Source organism: Oncorhynchus tshawytscha, linkage group LG23 (genome assembly GCF_018296145.1).
Source record: "Oncorhynchus tshawytscha isolate Ot180627B linkage group LG23, Otsh_v2.0, whole genome shotgun sequence".
Classification (NCBI taxonomy): Eukaryota; Metazoa; Chordata; class Actinopteri; order Salmoniformes; family Salmonidae; genus Oncorhynchus; species Oncorhynchus tshawytscha.
In genome coordinates this window covers 13,596,854-13,614,191 of record NC_056451.1, presented here as the reverse complement: position 1 = coordinate 13,614,191, position 17,338 = coordinate 13,596,854, and the positions used below count along the sequence as shown (strand labels likewise).

The 17,338-nt window shown below is 41.7% G+C and overlaps 1 protein-coding gene across 1 annotated transcript in view; it reads left to right on the top strand.

Annotated features, from left to right (window-relative positions):
- Positions 1-17,338, top strand: part of LOC112222900 (ribosome biogenesis protein BMS1 homolog) — a 35,193-nt gene that overhangs the window by 15,459 nt on the left and 2,396 nt on the right. The window contains 6 exon segments of the mRNA XM_024385764.2: positions 4,962-5,139; positions 5,540-5,598; positions 10,868-10,990; positions 12,884-13,031; positions 15,246-15,421; positions 16,621-16,782. Coding sequence (XP_024241532.2) covers positions 4,962-5,139; positions 5,540-5,598; positions 10,868-10,990; positions 12,884-13,031; positions 15,246-15,421; positions 16,621-16,782 — 846 coding nt within the window.

Genomic DNA, 17,338 nt, shown 5'->3' with positions numbered 1-17,338 from the left:
CGAGTAAGGTATTTGTACTTCTGTAGGTCAGGAGCGATGTAGTATGGTAGTTTCTGCACGAGTGCTTTATAAATTAAGAGAAGGCCATGTTCTCTGCGTTGCCAATGATGGCCAGTCTACTTCCTGATACAGATCACAGTGACGGAAAGTCAACTGAACTATTCATTCTATCACGCGAAATACACAATCTGTTTCTGTAGAAGAAGCCCATCTTAATTCTGTTTCTTCGTTAGCTCATCTACATGTTTTAAATGACTACTTGTCATCGATCCAAATGCCAAGGTATTTATGAGTGGACGTGCTCCATTCAGTGTGCAGATATGTCTGAGCTCCGGAGAACAGAACATACTTTGTTTTATCTGCATTCAGTACCAGTTCGTGATCAACAAGTGCCTTTTGTATGACATTTTAAAGCAGTCTGCAGATCAGCTATAGCCTGGTTCAAAGAGAAGGCAGAGTACAGCACAATGTCACCAGCATAAGTGTAGCTTACAGTTTTTGACCAAGGAACCAATATCGTTTATGTACAGTGGGAATAGTATTGGCTGTAAATCAGTGATGTAGTGGTGCCTGGAGAAGTGGGTACATAGGCCTAAACTCGCTCTCACACTTTCTTTTAAACAGAATGTTTTAAGTCCACAACAATGCTTATACCATATCAGGAGACCACTTTTGCGGTCTGGGGAAAAATCTAAGAAATGTTACATTTTGAGTGTAGTTACCCTTTAATTCAACTGCAGGCATCTAGCACTGTTCGGTTAGCTGTGTTTCTGTATTGCACATGAGATGGAGTTTACAAAACAAATGGCCACTGGATTGATATCATTCTGCCGGGTAGGCATAGGCTACTTTGTAGCTAGTTAACATTTAATTGAAGGTTTTTGGGAAAACCTTTCCATCTACCAGAAGATGGTTAGGCCCATCATTAGCGTCACCAAATGTTTTCTGTTCCTTAATTGTTTGAAACCTTGTTTTATTAAGTACTTTGCTTCAAAGTCGCGTATAGCCAAAACATTGATAAAAAATATCTATCCTTTAATTAACTAGGCAAGTCAGTTAAGAACAAATTCTTATTTACAATGATGGCCTACAACAGCCAAACCCGGACAAGCAGGGCCAATTGTGCGCCGCCCCATGGGACTACCAATCACGGCCGGTTGTGATACAGCCTGGATTCGAACCAGGGTGTCTGTAGTAATGCCTCTAGCACTGAGATGCAGTGCCTTAATCCACTGCGTCACTCCGGAGCCCCAAACCCACTATAGAAATGTGGAGGTAATTATTTTAAAGACTTCGCTCTCCTGTGGTATTGGTTTTAAAATCAACTTTCTTTCATTGTTTAGCAGCCAAAAGCATTATCCTAGTCATATTAGCAACCCCTGATAGTTGTTGCATCTTTAGATCTCCCCTTCTAAATTTGTTATCCCTTCTGATAGTGCCTCTTTACTGCATCACACTGATGTAAAGAAGCTAGCTAGCTACATGGAAGTAAGAGGGAGATTAAACATAATTGTTTCTAGTTGAGGTTAGTGACAAATGAAGTGTCCTGGCTTCGCATCAGTTCAAAAGATTGACGAGTGGCTGAAGAGACCACCTACGAGCTGTGTGGGAGAGCCGCACAGATCAGTTCAGTCAGATTGTGCAACTGAAATATGTAAATTCTGCTGATGAGAAGATGGCATAAAATATTCTGCAAGCATCCTTCTGATTGGACAAAAAAGATGAAAAGGAGCTTCACGTCAAATTAAATGTCCTTTAGTCTCGCATGGAATTCTCGTCTCATCACATTTTTGTCGACTAAAATGAAAAATAAATTGTAATAATTCTAGTTTTATATTAGGTTCTTGGTCACCACCCTGACAAAGGTCTTTCTTGCCTGGTTGTTCAGTTTGGTTTAACTGCCAGCTCTAAGCAGCGTATTTCCATATCTTTTTCAATTTCCCAATGATGGAGGCCGCTGTGCTCCTGGAAACATTAAACACATGTAAGTTTTATACGCTTCTCCAGATATAGTGCCTTCGGAAAGCATTCAGACCCCTGTACTTTTTACCACATTGTTACTTAAAGAGCTTTTACGCCCTCTTCCAAATGGTAGCTATAAATGCAGAGGACGCGCACAGTGCAACAATATGATGAAGTGTGAATATTTCTGCCACCCACATACAGGAAAACGGTTCCAAATAAATGACATCATTACGTGTTCTACCACCCATGTTATTTACATTATTAAATGTCCATGTGGGTTCTGCTATGTAGGTAAAACCTCCCGCCCTCTCAAACAGAGAATTAGTGAACATAAAAGTTCAATCAGGAGAAACGGCAGAGATTATCCAGTCGCAGTACATTTTAATGACCTAAAGCATTACATTTCTACCTTTTTTTAGATTTTGTGGCATAGAGAAAGTTAAGATATCAGACAGGGGAGGTGATATTAATAATACTCTGAGCAAAAGATAATGTTTTTAGATTTTCACCCTCCAGACATTATTTCCTAAAGGACTTAATGATGAAATGCCTATGTATGTTATGTTGTGAATTACTCTGAATTACTCTGTTTTTCGTATGATGTACCCAATGATTAATGAAAACTTGCTATTTCCTAATTGTGGTTCTACAGACGTGTTTAATACGTCTTATTTACACACTTTATTTGAATATTTATGAAATGCATATTGTTATATTTGGTAGGCCTTATTTGTTTTTCCTTCGCCTCCAACCCCTTTCCATGCGTGAAACGGATGTGGGAGGGGCTAGGTCTACATAAGGGTGCTCATTTTAAGAAATTCACAAAAGCTCTGACGAAGGCTGTGAGGCCGATACGTAAGCTTATTAAAGATCAGTGATACTATCAAGAGCAGTGTGCGGTTTCCTTTTTCCTTCATCTTGTTCAACTGTTACCGTGCACCTGCAAAAAAGATTGCTCAGATGTGCGACTGCCTTTTAGAATTTAGAATAAATAAAGGGTCTGAATACTTTCCGTGGGCACTGTATATGCCTCATCACAATTCTAAACTCAGCAAAAAAAAGAAACGTCCCATTTTCAGGACACTTGTATTTCAAAGATAATTTGTAAAAATCCAAACAACTTCACAGATCTTCAATGTAAAGGGTTTAAACACTGTTTCCCATGCTTGTTCAATGAACCATAAACAATTAATAAACATGCACCTGTGGAACGGTCGTTAAGACACTGACCACGTACAGACGGTAGGCAATTAAGGTCACAGTTATGAAAACTTAGGCCACTAAAGAGGCCTTTCTACTGACTCTGAAAAACACCAAAAGAAAGATGCCCAGGGTCCATGCTCATCTGTGTGAATGCTGGAAGGAGGAATGAGGACTGCAGATGCAGATGTGGCCAGGGCAATAAATTGCAATGTCCATACGGTGAGACCCCGAAGACAGCGCTACAGGGAGACAGGACGGACAGCTGATCGTCCTCGCAGTGGCAGACCACGTGTAACAACACCTGCACAGGATCGGTATATCCGAACATCACACCTGCGGGATAGGTACAGGATGGCAACAACAACTACCCGAGTTACACCAGGAACGCACAATCACTCCATCAGTGCTCAGACTGTTCGCAATAGGCTGAGAGAGGCTGGACTGAGGGCTTGTAAGCCTGTTGTAAGGCATGTCCTCACCAGACATCACCGGCAACAACGTCGCCTATGGGCACAAACCCACCATTGCTGGACCAGACAGGACTGGCAAAAAGTGGTCTTCGCTGACAAGTCGTGGTTTTGTCTCACCAGGGGTGATGATCGGATTCGCGTTTATCGTCAAAGGAAAGAGCATTACACCGAGGCCTGTACTCTGGAGCGGGATCGATTTGGAGGTGGAGGGTCCGTCATGGTCTGGGGCGGTGTGTCACAGCATCATCGGACTGAGCTTGTTGTTATTGCCAGCAATCTCAACGCTGTGTGTTACAGGGAAGACATCCTCCTCCCTCATGAGGTACCCTTCCTGCAGGCTCATCCTAACATGACAATGCCACCAGCCATACTGCTCGTTCAGTGCGTGATTTCCTGCAAGACAGGAATGTCAATGTTCTGCCATGGCCAGTAAAGAGCCCGGATCTCAATCCCATTGACCATGTCTGGGACCTGTTGGATCAGAGGGCTAGGGCCATTCCCCCAAGAAATGTCCGGGAACTTGCAGGTGCCTTGGTGGAAGAGTAGGGTATCATCTCACAGCAAGAACTGGCAAATCTGGTGCAGTCCATGAGGAGGAGATTATCTAACTAGCGCCAGTCTGTATAGCCACTCTCTCCCTCCCATGTAAAACTCACCGGCCCCTGCCCATCATACTGCTGCAATCAAGCGGCACTTAAGTCGTGCAGCAAGCCAGTTCCCAAGTTGAAAAAATGTTTAATTTAAATTTTTTAAGTGTACATGTATTTTGACCATTCGGATATCTGAAGAAATGTCATGATATTCGAATCAAGATATAAAAAAAAAACACAATTCTCATTCCTAGAATAGGGTGCATTTCGGGCGCATCCCTTGTTTCCAACTCTTTTATTTTTTATTTTATCTTCTGAATTTAAATGGAATTGACCCCAACCCTGCAATAGGTGATACAGTCCTTTTGAGAGCACTAAAAGTAAACCTAAAAGGTTTGTTGAATAGTAATGTAAATCCCCTCATATTTTTGGGGGTCAGCTAAACTGCTTAACAGACTAGGCCTAAGTAATGGGCCAAGAACCATGCTTCGTCATGCATACTGAACTTGCCTATGTTCATAATTTGTCAGAAAGCAATATGATGCAACACATCCATCCCATTGTTGCTTTATATGATTGATATATTTGCATCTGTCCGATATAAATTAAGATCAAAACAAATGGCATTAAACAATTCCTCAAAACACCGAAAGTGATATTGAGACTAATTGATAATGAGTAATTTGTATAGAACTTTTCCAAGTGCCTCAAGGTGATCTTTCTCTTGTCCCAGATGCGGTTATAGAAACATCGGTGGCACAACCGTATCCTGAAAACACGCGACCCTCTCATCCTGTCCCTGGGCTGGCGTCGCTTCCAGACCATCCCCCTGTACCACATCGAGGACCACTGCGGGCGCCACCGCCTGCTCAAGTACACGCAGCACATGCACTGTGGTGCCACCATCTGGGGTGAGAGCAGTAATGCGGCTGTAGTTTTAGTATATGTTAGTTATTTGATTCAGGTGGCACCTTTTTCCTCCATTGCAACTATTCATCAGAGGGCTGTATCACATAGCAGGATCACTACATTAACCAGCTAAATTTGATGCACATTCAAATATAGCTCTTGATTATCTGGTTCCTTAAAGAAGACAAGTTGTAAAATGTTGACGGTGTCAATCTGGTTATACCATGCCTATAGAACTACATATCTCTATGAAGTCAGAAATATTAAGTTATTTCAGTAAACTTACTAAATGACATGCCCCCCTGGTCAGAATTACATGGATCCTAAATGAACTTACCTGTTAGAATATAGGTCAAATAATGAATAAAATGTGAACCCTGTCCTTCTCTGCTGTGTTCCCAGGTCCCATCACACCTCAGGGCACTGGCTTCCTGGCTGTGCAGTCAGTCGCAGGAACTAAGGTAAGAATCACAGAGGCAGGCCACAAAGGAAATCATTACATGTAATCCTTTTACACTTGTGGGAATTGGGCTATATGTATAGGTTTAAATTGAAATGTTTCTTACAGCAGAAATATAATATGCATATTGCATAACCATGGTAGAAATTGAAAGGGAACAGGTTGGAGATTGTGGCATTTGTTAGACCAAAGGTGAGGACAACAGTTACCTGACACAAGACTGACTCCCAACATTACATTGTTGATACTGTTAGGTTCTAAATAAACAGAGTAAAAAAATTAACGGACACTTAGTAAAGCTCAAACCTAGTTTATTCACCCACTGGGTCATACAGCTGCATAAGACAAATAACATTCACATCTCACTGGTATATAACCCTTTCTGCTATGCTGAGCCCCTCCTTACACATATGAACAACCAATACACCTCTGTTGCTAACCAGAAGATTGGTGATAGGTTCTTCCTCACTTCATCTAACCTGACCTCCGCCCAAATTCCTCACTCCTCCCCAACTCACGGCTAACATGTTGACTCGTACCAGACCGTGGTTCTTCTCCTCCAGTAGGATCCCTGATGACTAACAATAACATATCCTGACAGAATGTAAACGTTCTACATTCGCCTCTCTCCTTGTGATACGGTATAAGGATATTTCATATTTTCAAGTTTAGGAGTCAGAACCCATCAATACTATCTGCATTTTACATGTACTGTACTTTTTGCAGCATTTGTTGATAATGAAATCTGAAAATACTGCATACATTCAGTCACATAATAACCCAAATTTACCATGAATATTCTTATCAGCCACATACAGTGCATTCGAAAAGTATTCAGACCCTTTGACTTTTTCCACATATTACTATGTAAAATGCCCATCAATCTACACACAATACCCCATAATGACAAAAGAAAAAGCTTTTTTAGACATAAAAAAAAATACATGAAATGACACATTTACTTAAGTATTCAGACCCCTTTACTCAGTACTTTGTTAAAGCGCCTTTAGCAGCGATTACAGCCTCAAGTCTTCTTCGGTATGACGCTACAAGCTTGGCACACCTGTATTTGGGGAGTTTCTCCCTTCTCTGCAGATCCTCTCAAGCACTGTCAGGTTGGATGTGGAGCGTTGCTGCACAGCTATTTTCAGGTTTCTCCATAGATGTTCGATCGGGTTTAAGTCTGGGCTCTGGCTGGGCCACTCAAGGATATTCAGAGACTTGTACCAAAACCACTCCTGCATTGTCTTTGCTGCGTGCTTAGGGACGTTGTCCCGTTGGAAAGTGAACCTTCACCCCAGTCTGACAACCTGCTCCAGAGCGCTCAGGACTTCATCAAGAATCTCTCTGTACTTTGCTCCATTAATCTTTTCCTCATTCCTGACTAGTCTTCCAGTCCCTGCCACTGAATAACATCCCCACAGCATGATGCTGCCACCACCATGCTTCACTTTGGGGATGGTGCCAGGTTTCCTCCAGACGTGACTCTTGACATTCAGGCCAAAGAGTTGGTTTCATCAGACCAGAGAATCTTATTTCTCATGGTCAGAGTCCAAGCGGCTATCATGTGCCTTTTACTAAGGAGTGGCCTGATTGGTGGAGTGCTGCAGAGATGGTTGTCCTTCTGGAAGGTTCTCCCATCACCACTGAGGAACTCTGGAGCTCTGTTAGAGTAACCATCAGGTTCACCGGTCCCGTCATCTCCCTGACCAAAGCCCTTCTCCCCCGATTGATCAGTTTGGCCAGGCGGCCAGCTCTAGGAAGAGTCTTGGTGGTTCCAAACTTCTTCCGTTTAAGAATGATGGAGGCCTCTATATTTTTTGGTACTCTTCTCCAGATCTGTGCCTGGACACAATCCTGTCTCTGGGCCATTCCGTCGACCTAATGGCTTGGTTTTTGCTCTGACATGCACTGTCAACTGTGGGACCTTATATAGACAGGTGTGTGCCTTTCCAAATCATGTCCAATCAATTGAATTTACCACAGGTTGACTCCAATCTAGTTGGAGAAACATCTCAAGGATGATCAATGGAAACAGGATGCACCTGAACTCAATTTCGAGTCTCATAGCAAACGGTCTGAATACTTGTGTAAATAAGGTATTGTTTTATTTTTTTATACATTTGCAAACATTTCTGATAACCTGTTCACTTTGTCATTATGGGTTAGTGTGTAGATTGAGAAATGTTTTTAATTAATCCATTTTAGAATGAGGCTATAATGTCACAATGTGGAAAAAGTCAATGGGTCTGAATACACTGTTAGTCAAAAACAATGACGAGGTGTAACTGGTGTCTCCAAGTGTCTACACACCTCTCCAAAGTGTGCACAGTTCCTACGTAATTTCAATGCACTTTCATTACTCAAGGAAAGAGCCTTAAGCTATTAGGTGCTTTTTTGAGCTCTCCTAGCTGTGCTGTTGAGGACGTGAATTAAGCATACTTGTAATTTTTTGTTTGGAACACAGCCTTGCATCCTAACCATCACACACTTACTGTTTACGCAATCCAAAAACGGTCCATTATAAATCCCATTCTGAGTCTGCTGGGCATCATTTGAAAGCTTTTCTATTGTCAAAATGACTAGCTAAGATACAATCTCAGTGTTAGACTTTCACAAGAAACAGTCATTTTGGTGAGTATAATGGAGTTGGTTGCGTGTTCTGCTGTAAATATTCTTTGCAATACGACAAACAGGCTCATTCTGTTCCAAACAACTCATGGTATTGATGCCTTGTCATTCTTGTAACTGTACATCAAACATGGTGATCATTAACGTTGGTAATGTAAATTACATGAGTTTTATAATATGGGAATGTGGAGTGTGATTGGCTTGTATGACATCAGTGCATTACGGACCACAAAGGAATCCCTAGCCGTGATCTGCCCAACGATGCCTCTCTACAAGACAAACTCAATGCATTTTATACAGGCTTCAACAACACAGAGCCCTTCTCGAGGGCCCCCACTAATCCAGAGGACTGGGTGATCTCTCTCTCAGGGGCTGATGTAAGGTTTTTGGGCCAGATGGTATTTTTGGGCCAGACGGTATTCCGGGGCATGTCCTCAGGGCATGCACAGATCAGCTGGCAGGCATCTTCACTGACATTTTCATTCTCTCTTTGTCCCAGTCAGTAACCCTCACATGTTTCAAACCAACTGCCAACATCCCTGTTCCCAAAAACTCTAAGGCATCCTGCCGCAATGACTACCGCCCTGTAGCACTCACATCTGTAATAATGAGGTACTTTGAAATGCTGGTCATGGTACACATTAACTCAATCATCCCAGACACCCTGGACCCATTACAATTTGCATAGTGCCCCAACAGATCCACTGACAACGCAATGTTAATTGCACTCCATTTTGCTCTTTCCCACCTAGAAAAAAGGAATGCACACTATGTGAGGACATTGTTCTTTGACTACAGCTCAGCGTTCAACACCATAGTGCCCTCCAAGCTCAGGACCTTGGAACTGAACACCCCCCTCTGCAACGAGGTGATGAGACAGCCTACAGGGAGGTGGTCAGAGACTTGTCCGTGTGAGACCAGGACATAAACCTCTCCGTCAACGTCAGCAAGACCAAGGATCTGATCGTGGACTTCAGGAAGGAGGGGTGAGTGCAGATCCACATTGACAAGTAAAGGGTGAAGAGCTCGGTATTCACATCACTGAGGACTTAACTTTGTCCTCTCACACCAGCACAGTCATAGAGAATGAACGGCATTGCCTCTTCTCCCTCAGGAGGCTGAAATTATTTTGCAGGGCCCCTGAGATTCTTAACTTTTACAGCTGCTCCATGGAGAACATCCTGACTGGTTGTATGACTCTGTTATAGCAATTGCACCGCCCTTGACCGGAAGGCCCTACAGTGGGTGGTGCGAAAGGCCCAGCGCATCACAAGGAAAACATGTATGCCTGGCAGTGTCTGAGAAAGGCCTGAAAAATTGCCAAAGACTCCAATCACCCGAGACATGGACTGTTCTCTGTGCTCACATCCGGCAGACAGTATCGGTGAATCAAGGCTCAGACCAACAGACTTCTTAAACAGCTTCTATATCTTGGCCATAAGACTGTTAAATGGCTAAACTGCTTCACCCTGCTGTTCATTGATTGCCACTACCTTTTATCTATCTATTTTATCCTGCTACCGGTTACTATTACTCTTGTGTACATATATATTACCATAAGTATTTATATATTCTTGCTACCGGTCACTTTTCAGCCCTGTTTACATGTACAGTGCCTTCAAAGTATTCACACTTTTACTTTTTCCACATTTTGTTGTTACAGCCTGAATTTAAAATTGATCAAATTTAGATTTGTCATTGATCTACACACAATACCACATAATGTCAAAGTGGAATCTTTGTAGCTGCAATGTTTTGAGTCAATAAGTATTCAAATCCTTTTATGACAAGCCTAAATAAGTTCAGGAGTTAAAAACGTGCGTAACAACAAATCTCATAAATTGCATGGGTTAACATGATTTTTGAATGACTACCCAGTCTCTATACCCCACACATACAATTATCTTTAAAGTACCTTAATCAAGTAGTGAATTTCAAGCACAGATTGAACCACAAAGAACGGAGGTTTTTCAATGCCTCGGAATGAAGGATGGCGATTTGGTAGATGTGTGTATAAAAAATAAGCAGATGCTAAATATCCCTTTGAGCCTGGTGAAGTTATTAATTATCATTTGGATGGTGTATCAATACACCCAGTCACTACAAATATACAGGTGTCCTCCTAACTCAGTTGCAGGAGAGGAAGGAAACTGCTCAGGGATTTCATCATGAGCCCAATGGTGATTTTGAAACAGAGTAATGGTTGGGATATGAGAACTGAGGCTGGATCAACAACATTGTAGTTACTCCACACTAAATGACAGAGTGAAAATAGAGGAAGCCTATACAGAAGATATTTTTTTTCTCCAAAACATGCATCCTGTTTGCAACTAGGCACTTAAGTAATACTGCAAAAAATGTGGCAAAGCAATTCATCACATTTAAAAGTATGGTGGTGACAGAATCATGCTGTGTTGTATGCCTGTCATTGTTAAGGACTGGAGTATTTCCGGATAAAACGATTAACTTAATAGAGCACAGGCAAAATCCTACAAGAAAACCTTGTTGAGTCTGTTTTCCATATTCATTTATTTGTCATTACACGAAAGATGGCTCATTTGCATTTGTCCAGAGTAACCTACCGTACACAGTATGGGTTACTTCTAGTAGGATCTTTTAAGTTTTCTGTTCTCTTACAGACCAGTTTCCGCATCGCAGCTACAGGAGTTGTCCTTGACTTGGACAAATCTGTGACCATAGTTAAAAAGCTCAAGCTGATTGGCTACCCATACAAGATCTACAAGAACACATCCTTCATCAAGGTAGGATGCACCTCATAGCACTACTGACATACCATAGTTCAGCTACAATATATTTACTTTGTGGTAGACATTTGTTATTCTGTTGTAGAACAGGATAACAGAAATAATCTAACACTATGGACCAACTGTGTGTAAGTAATGGTTTGTGAATGTATTAATATCTAATTATCGGTTCACAGCAAAGCTGTGAAACCTATTGTTCTATGGATTCTTAATATATTTTTCCTTGACATGGTCAAATAACTAGATTTTTTAAAATCTAATTTGGCACACAGAAACTAGAGGCCATGAGTAACTTGGTCAAAAAGAATGGCACGATTGACCTCCATCACACTGTTTGACCTAGAGACTTGAAACGGTTGTTGTCTTTCCTCATGTTGAACAAATTTGCCTCAAGGACCCATACGGTCTGTTGGGATAGATATCCCTCCATCTTGGACATTTTGGAAAAATGTATTCTCAATAACCATAAATCCAAATAACACCAAATGATGTATGTATGCCCATGGTATCTCTTAACTTAGTTTGAGAAAAGCTAAGGGATTGGTTAAGAAATGGCTGGATTATTGATCAATTAGGAAATACTTTAAACTTTTTATGGTCATTACCATGATGAACCATGTTCAATTTGGAATTTAGTTTCCAAGATCTCATTTAACAATTAAGATTTTTTTATGATTAAGCATAGTTAAAAAAGTTAATGGACTAAGTCAGATTCACTCCAAATGTGGTCTTTGGACCGATCACAATAGTCCCTAAAGAATGAGAAAATAACGTTGATGCATTCAAAGATAGCCACACTACACCAGTAGATGCATAATAGCACTAATATGCTAAAAAAACTTATTTTTTAAAATGTCATGAACCAGATTTTACGTGTCCATTTTAGCCACTGTAAATCCACTCCGCAGTGGCCTATCAATTTGAAACTTGTAATCGCTATCACGGACTTCCCTAAGATGAAACGCACTGTATTTGGTATTGATATCTCAAAAAACAAGGAAACTATTGACTTATTATTTGCATATGTAACGCTAATACTTCATCCTCTGCAATCATCTTCTCCTCATGAACCATCAGATTCACTCCAGATTTTGTATTTTGACTCATTACATCAGTCTTCAATGGGTTAGGATTTTTGTTGCTGTTGCTGCATTCATATGGCTGTACTGTACCAATAGACGCACGTTAGCACATATGCTAAAAATACAAATCTTCTTATGAACCAGAAATCAGATTGACTCCAGATTTGGTATATAGATGTGTTTTGTTGTTTAGCAACAAAACTGACACATGCGCTGCTATGGGGCAAAACAGACAGGGCTGGCTTAGATTGTCGACAACATGTAAACTATATTTCTTCTCCAATGTTTAGTCTCTCAAAAACATTGTTACAGTTGTTGGTTAGCTAGCTAGTCAATTTGAGCCATTTTAGTGTTGACTTGAAGTCAGTCTAAACACCTCACAACAATACATGGTATCAAGAACAAGATTAAACTAGCTGAAACGAGTCACTTACGATTCCCCACATAGCTACCAACAATGTCAAGAAACTGCTATCTGGCCATCCAGAATCACAACTCAAGCTTCTGCCCCATTGATGTGTGCACATAGTTTGTGACTTTGTCAGCTAACCCATCTAATGAATTTGAGAATGATTAGTTGCTGCACTCAAAGTCGACCACACTACATGGCCCTTATAGCCCTGGTGTGATAAGAACGGAACCGATGAACATGGGGCTATGAAATTTGGTATGTGAACCTTGTGTTTATGTCCTTATAAGTTGTGTGAATATAAAGTCAGTTCAGCCCTACTACTCTGAGTATGAATGAGACTAAGGTTTACCCCAAAAAATTCAGAAAAACGTGAGCTTTACACTGTTTTGTTCCCAGGGGATGTTCAACACCGTGCTGGAGGTGGTGAAATTCGAAGGGGCTTCCATCCGAACTGTCAGTGGGGTCAGAGGTCAAATTAAGAAGGCCCTGTCAACGCCGGCGGGAGCCTACAGAGCCACGTTCGAAGACAGGCTGCTGATGAGTGGTGAGCAACTGGCGCAGTCTAGAGCATTTCATAGTCCCAAAAACAACCCGTAGCCCCCTCACCCTATCCTCTATGCGCTTGTGGAGATCTGAAGGCTTGGATAGGTGAAAGTAATATGGTGAAAATTCCAGTAGTAGTAGGATTTACTCAATTTGACAAATGTATGAATTGCCTGCAGCAGATTGCTCCTACTGTTTTGGTTGCACATTTAAAGGAAACTTCTATGGACGTTACAGTAATTTGCACGGAATACTGCCTTTATATTCCTAGCTAGTACTTCTGGGTGTGTTTACACATTGCGTCCCTGTGATCCTGTTTCGTGTTGTTCATTACTCTTGTGTGTAGATGTTTGTAGATATTGGTTACCTGTGCTCCTAGTATATGTTATTTAGTGCTGTCCCCGACTAAAAAAAATATTGGTAGACCGAAAGTCGTCTGTTCTTTTCACCAATCGATTGGTCAAAATTTGAAACGGTGTAATTTTCCATATATAGACACACCCTATATGCTTTTAATAAAATCAACTATATATGCATTGAGCTTGTCTGATGCTTTAAACTCACTGTTTGATGAAATAAGAAGTAAGACACATGACTCGAGGGAGCCAGAGATCAAGATAACCAGAAGAAAGAACCTTAACCTGACCAGACCATCCTCCTCCCGCTCCTACTGGCTTTTACAGATTCTGCCATTATTCTCCTGAAGTTGCCGGTAATGGGCTGTACAAGGAGTTAGCAAACTTTCTCATGTGGAATACAAATGTATCTTCCCATTTCTACTGATCTGCATGCCAGCTATGGTTTTCATATGTACATTTTCGTGGAACAGTTTCATTTTATTTATAATAATGTCTTCATATCTCTAAATCATTGTCATGTGGTTAATCAAAATTCTATCCAAATGAAAATGATTAACCTAAAAACTAACTTCTGCCATTGACAATTATGTAAAAATAGCCTATAAAGCCAACAAATTAATACCTTGCTGCCTGCAGGTAGAAAATAATCCTGATAAAAATAAATATCCTATAAATCACGCGTGGCCTTTCTGCAACGAACTTGAAACATTGTATTAACTTAGGTCCGGCCTGAAGCGCCTTGCAATTTTGTATAAAATATTCTGGGCACAGAGGCCATGTCTAGGCTTGACAGTTCATGCAGCTTTAGTATTCTGATCATAGAGTTCTGTTCACGGAATTCTGTACGCATGCATCTAGCCTACATTTAAACGTGTCCGGATTCCCTATTCCCGAGCTATATTCAAATGCCAGTATGCATTCTAAAAACGGTGAAATCGGCAAATATGGTAGCACAACAACTGATGGCAGTAGATAACTATTGTAGCCAGCTGGCTAGTATTTGAGGCCAGCAAACGCGTTACTCACACACTAGGAACGTATTTACTCCAACGTTATGATGAAAAGGTGCCTCGGTCCCAGAACAGAAGTATTCTTGTACCCACTGTATGAGCTTTCAGTAGCCTGATTGCATGCAGACTGAGGAGAAATCTGCACACAATGCAGCCTGACCACCTTCTGAAGTGGTCAGTTTGATCTAAACACAATCGGACCAAAAAGCAACTTTTGTGCATCTAGACCAGTCTTTTCAATGTGGTCTTTTGTATTCTGATAGCAGAAGTCAAATGTACGTGTCAAATGTACGTGTCAAATGTAGACACGACCAGAGTTTCCCGCGCCAGTGAGCTCAGCACAGGAATTGTCATTCTCAATGGATGTAAAAACAGACTTTGTTTGAGGTGAATAAAACATTACTTTGAGACGCTCCACAGCTCATTAGTGGTGGTGCGTTAAGCCAATCAGAAATACTAACAGATCCCCAAATGGGTACATTTATGTCAACAAGCCAATACGCCTACATCTATGTGTAATCAGGTACGCATCCTTAATCAACATTGACAGGAGCGCTCCAAACAAAAGACAATGACTAAATTGACAAAACTCATAAATGGAATGAAATAAACCAAAACTTGTTTCTCAAGTGTAGCAAAGGTTGTGCACTCTGCAAACAGTGTTCACTCTGACAATGATTAGTCTCGGCCTCCGCAATGGCTTAGTTCACTGAGAATTATATCTATATTTGCTACTGTTCGACTAAAACAAATCTGTTGATCAACCGCCTGTCGGCCAAACAATCGACCGGTTGAATAATTGGGGTCAGCCATAATGTTAATAGTTACTCTTGTTCATGTGTGTAGACATTGTGTTCCTGCGCTCCTGGTACCCGGTGTCAGTCCCTCAGCTCTACAACCCCGTGACCTCCCTGCTGATGCCAGCGGGCCAGAAGGACAATTGGTCGGGCATGAGGACGGTGGGCCAGCTGAAACACGACCTGGGGGTCCGCAACAAGCCCAACACAGACTCACTGTACAAGGTAAGGCCAGACCGACGTGGTGGCAGCCAGAATACATAGAGAAAAAAGGAATGTCCGCTCACTGTTTTGCTGCTCCCAAACATGACCCTAATTCTAAACCTAACCGTAACCCTAGCCAACAGTTGCATATCAACAGATAGTTTGACCATCTGTAGATGAACGATAGGGGACTATCCAAATAGTGTAACCTGATCTTTTGATGGAGCTCAATTTATTAAATATGGAGGCAGGTAGACTATCAACCGTTTGTTCACAAAAGGGGCGTTTTTATTAGGTATTTGGGGTGAATAACGTAAGACATTTGGTAAGTAAAAATGGCGCATAGCAAAACATAACACCACACAAATTCATTAATGGGTACATTTCCTACTTCCTGCCAATCCGAGAAGCATCCAGCTGGGCACTGAAGGCGCCGGGTCTGCAAATCTCAAAAGTCATTTTCACCGAAAATGTACAACCACTGTTGCTTTAGCTTCCACCTTGATATATTGGCTACGCTAGCTAGTTGACTACTTCCCTCGCCGTAGGGTTAAAGGATCTGTGGGAAAGCTGTGCTCGGCAGGCGGGGGCGAAGGACACTGTCCCGGTGTTGTGAAACACCTGCTTGCCATGCGTGCTCTCCCCACTAGACTATCACACGGTGACATCCAGGAAGTTACCAATATAGTTATTTCTCATAAAGGCTGCTATCCTACTTGGAATTTAAAAAACTTGTAGCAAAACATTTGGCTACGTTAGCTAACATCAGCAACACTGTGATACAGCTGCCCAGTGGGAGGCACCTCGATACAACACCGGTGCACTGGTCATTCGGTACAGGCTTGTTGTCGTGCATCCCAAGGCATGTCACTGTGACATCCATGGTGACCAATATTACAAGTTTATTTCTCGCTCGCCCATTAGAATAAACATATCTCTTTAACTAGTGCCCAGGATTTAATGTCTGTTTGACATATGTGAAACCGAAGGCAACTTTCCACACTGCGTGGACAGTAAAGTTTGTCTAAATCTAATTTCACCACCTGTGCTGTTGGTGGCGTTTACGCTCCATCTTCTCTGGCACCATTTGATATCCGTCCTCAGCTCCAATGTCTCACAGCGTCTGTAGTATGAAAAGGTATCTGCTGAAGCCAGACTATTGGCCTGGTTGGATTCTGAACCTCTGACCTAACCCTTGACCCTTTCTCCCCCCTTGGCAGCCAGTTGTGCGAGTGCAGCACCACTTCAACAAGCTGCACATTCCCCGGGAGCTGCAGAAGGCATTGCCCTTCAAGAGCAAGCCCAAACAGGACCAGCCCAAGGGCAAGACGCCCAAGGACCTCCAGAGGCCTGCTGTCATACGGGAGCCCCACGAGAGGAAGGTAAGGGTCTCCTTAAGGAAACAATAATGAAAAATCCCATTGGATTCTGGGATGTTTGTCAGATTTACTCATTCTTTTCATCACTGATGTACTAATATTCTGTGAAAGCGAAAAACATAAATCACCACCTTATTTTATCAGAAACCGGAATGGCCGAGGTGCAGACTTTTGTTCTAGCCCAGCACCAACACATTTGATTCAACAAATGGTGGTCTAGATGATCTAAATCTGTGTAAAAGCTGGGCTGTAACAAAAACCTACACACTGTCGCCACCCCACCAATAATGGTATATATGAATGGACAAAGCCATTGATCACGGGATGCCATTCATTCCTATGTGAAGACTCCATAGCACATTGAAGCCAAATTTAAGTCGGTTAGGTTACAGTGCTGCTCCCTCATTGAGTAACTCCAGTTGAAGGATGACCCAGGTACTGCTGGCTGCCATTAGCAACTAATTTCTTCTGTGTGAGATTTTAAAATAGTTTCAAGGACATACAACTGGTGTATTAAAGTAATTATTGGTACCATGATTAGAATTTTAGAATTTTTTTT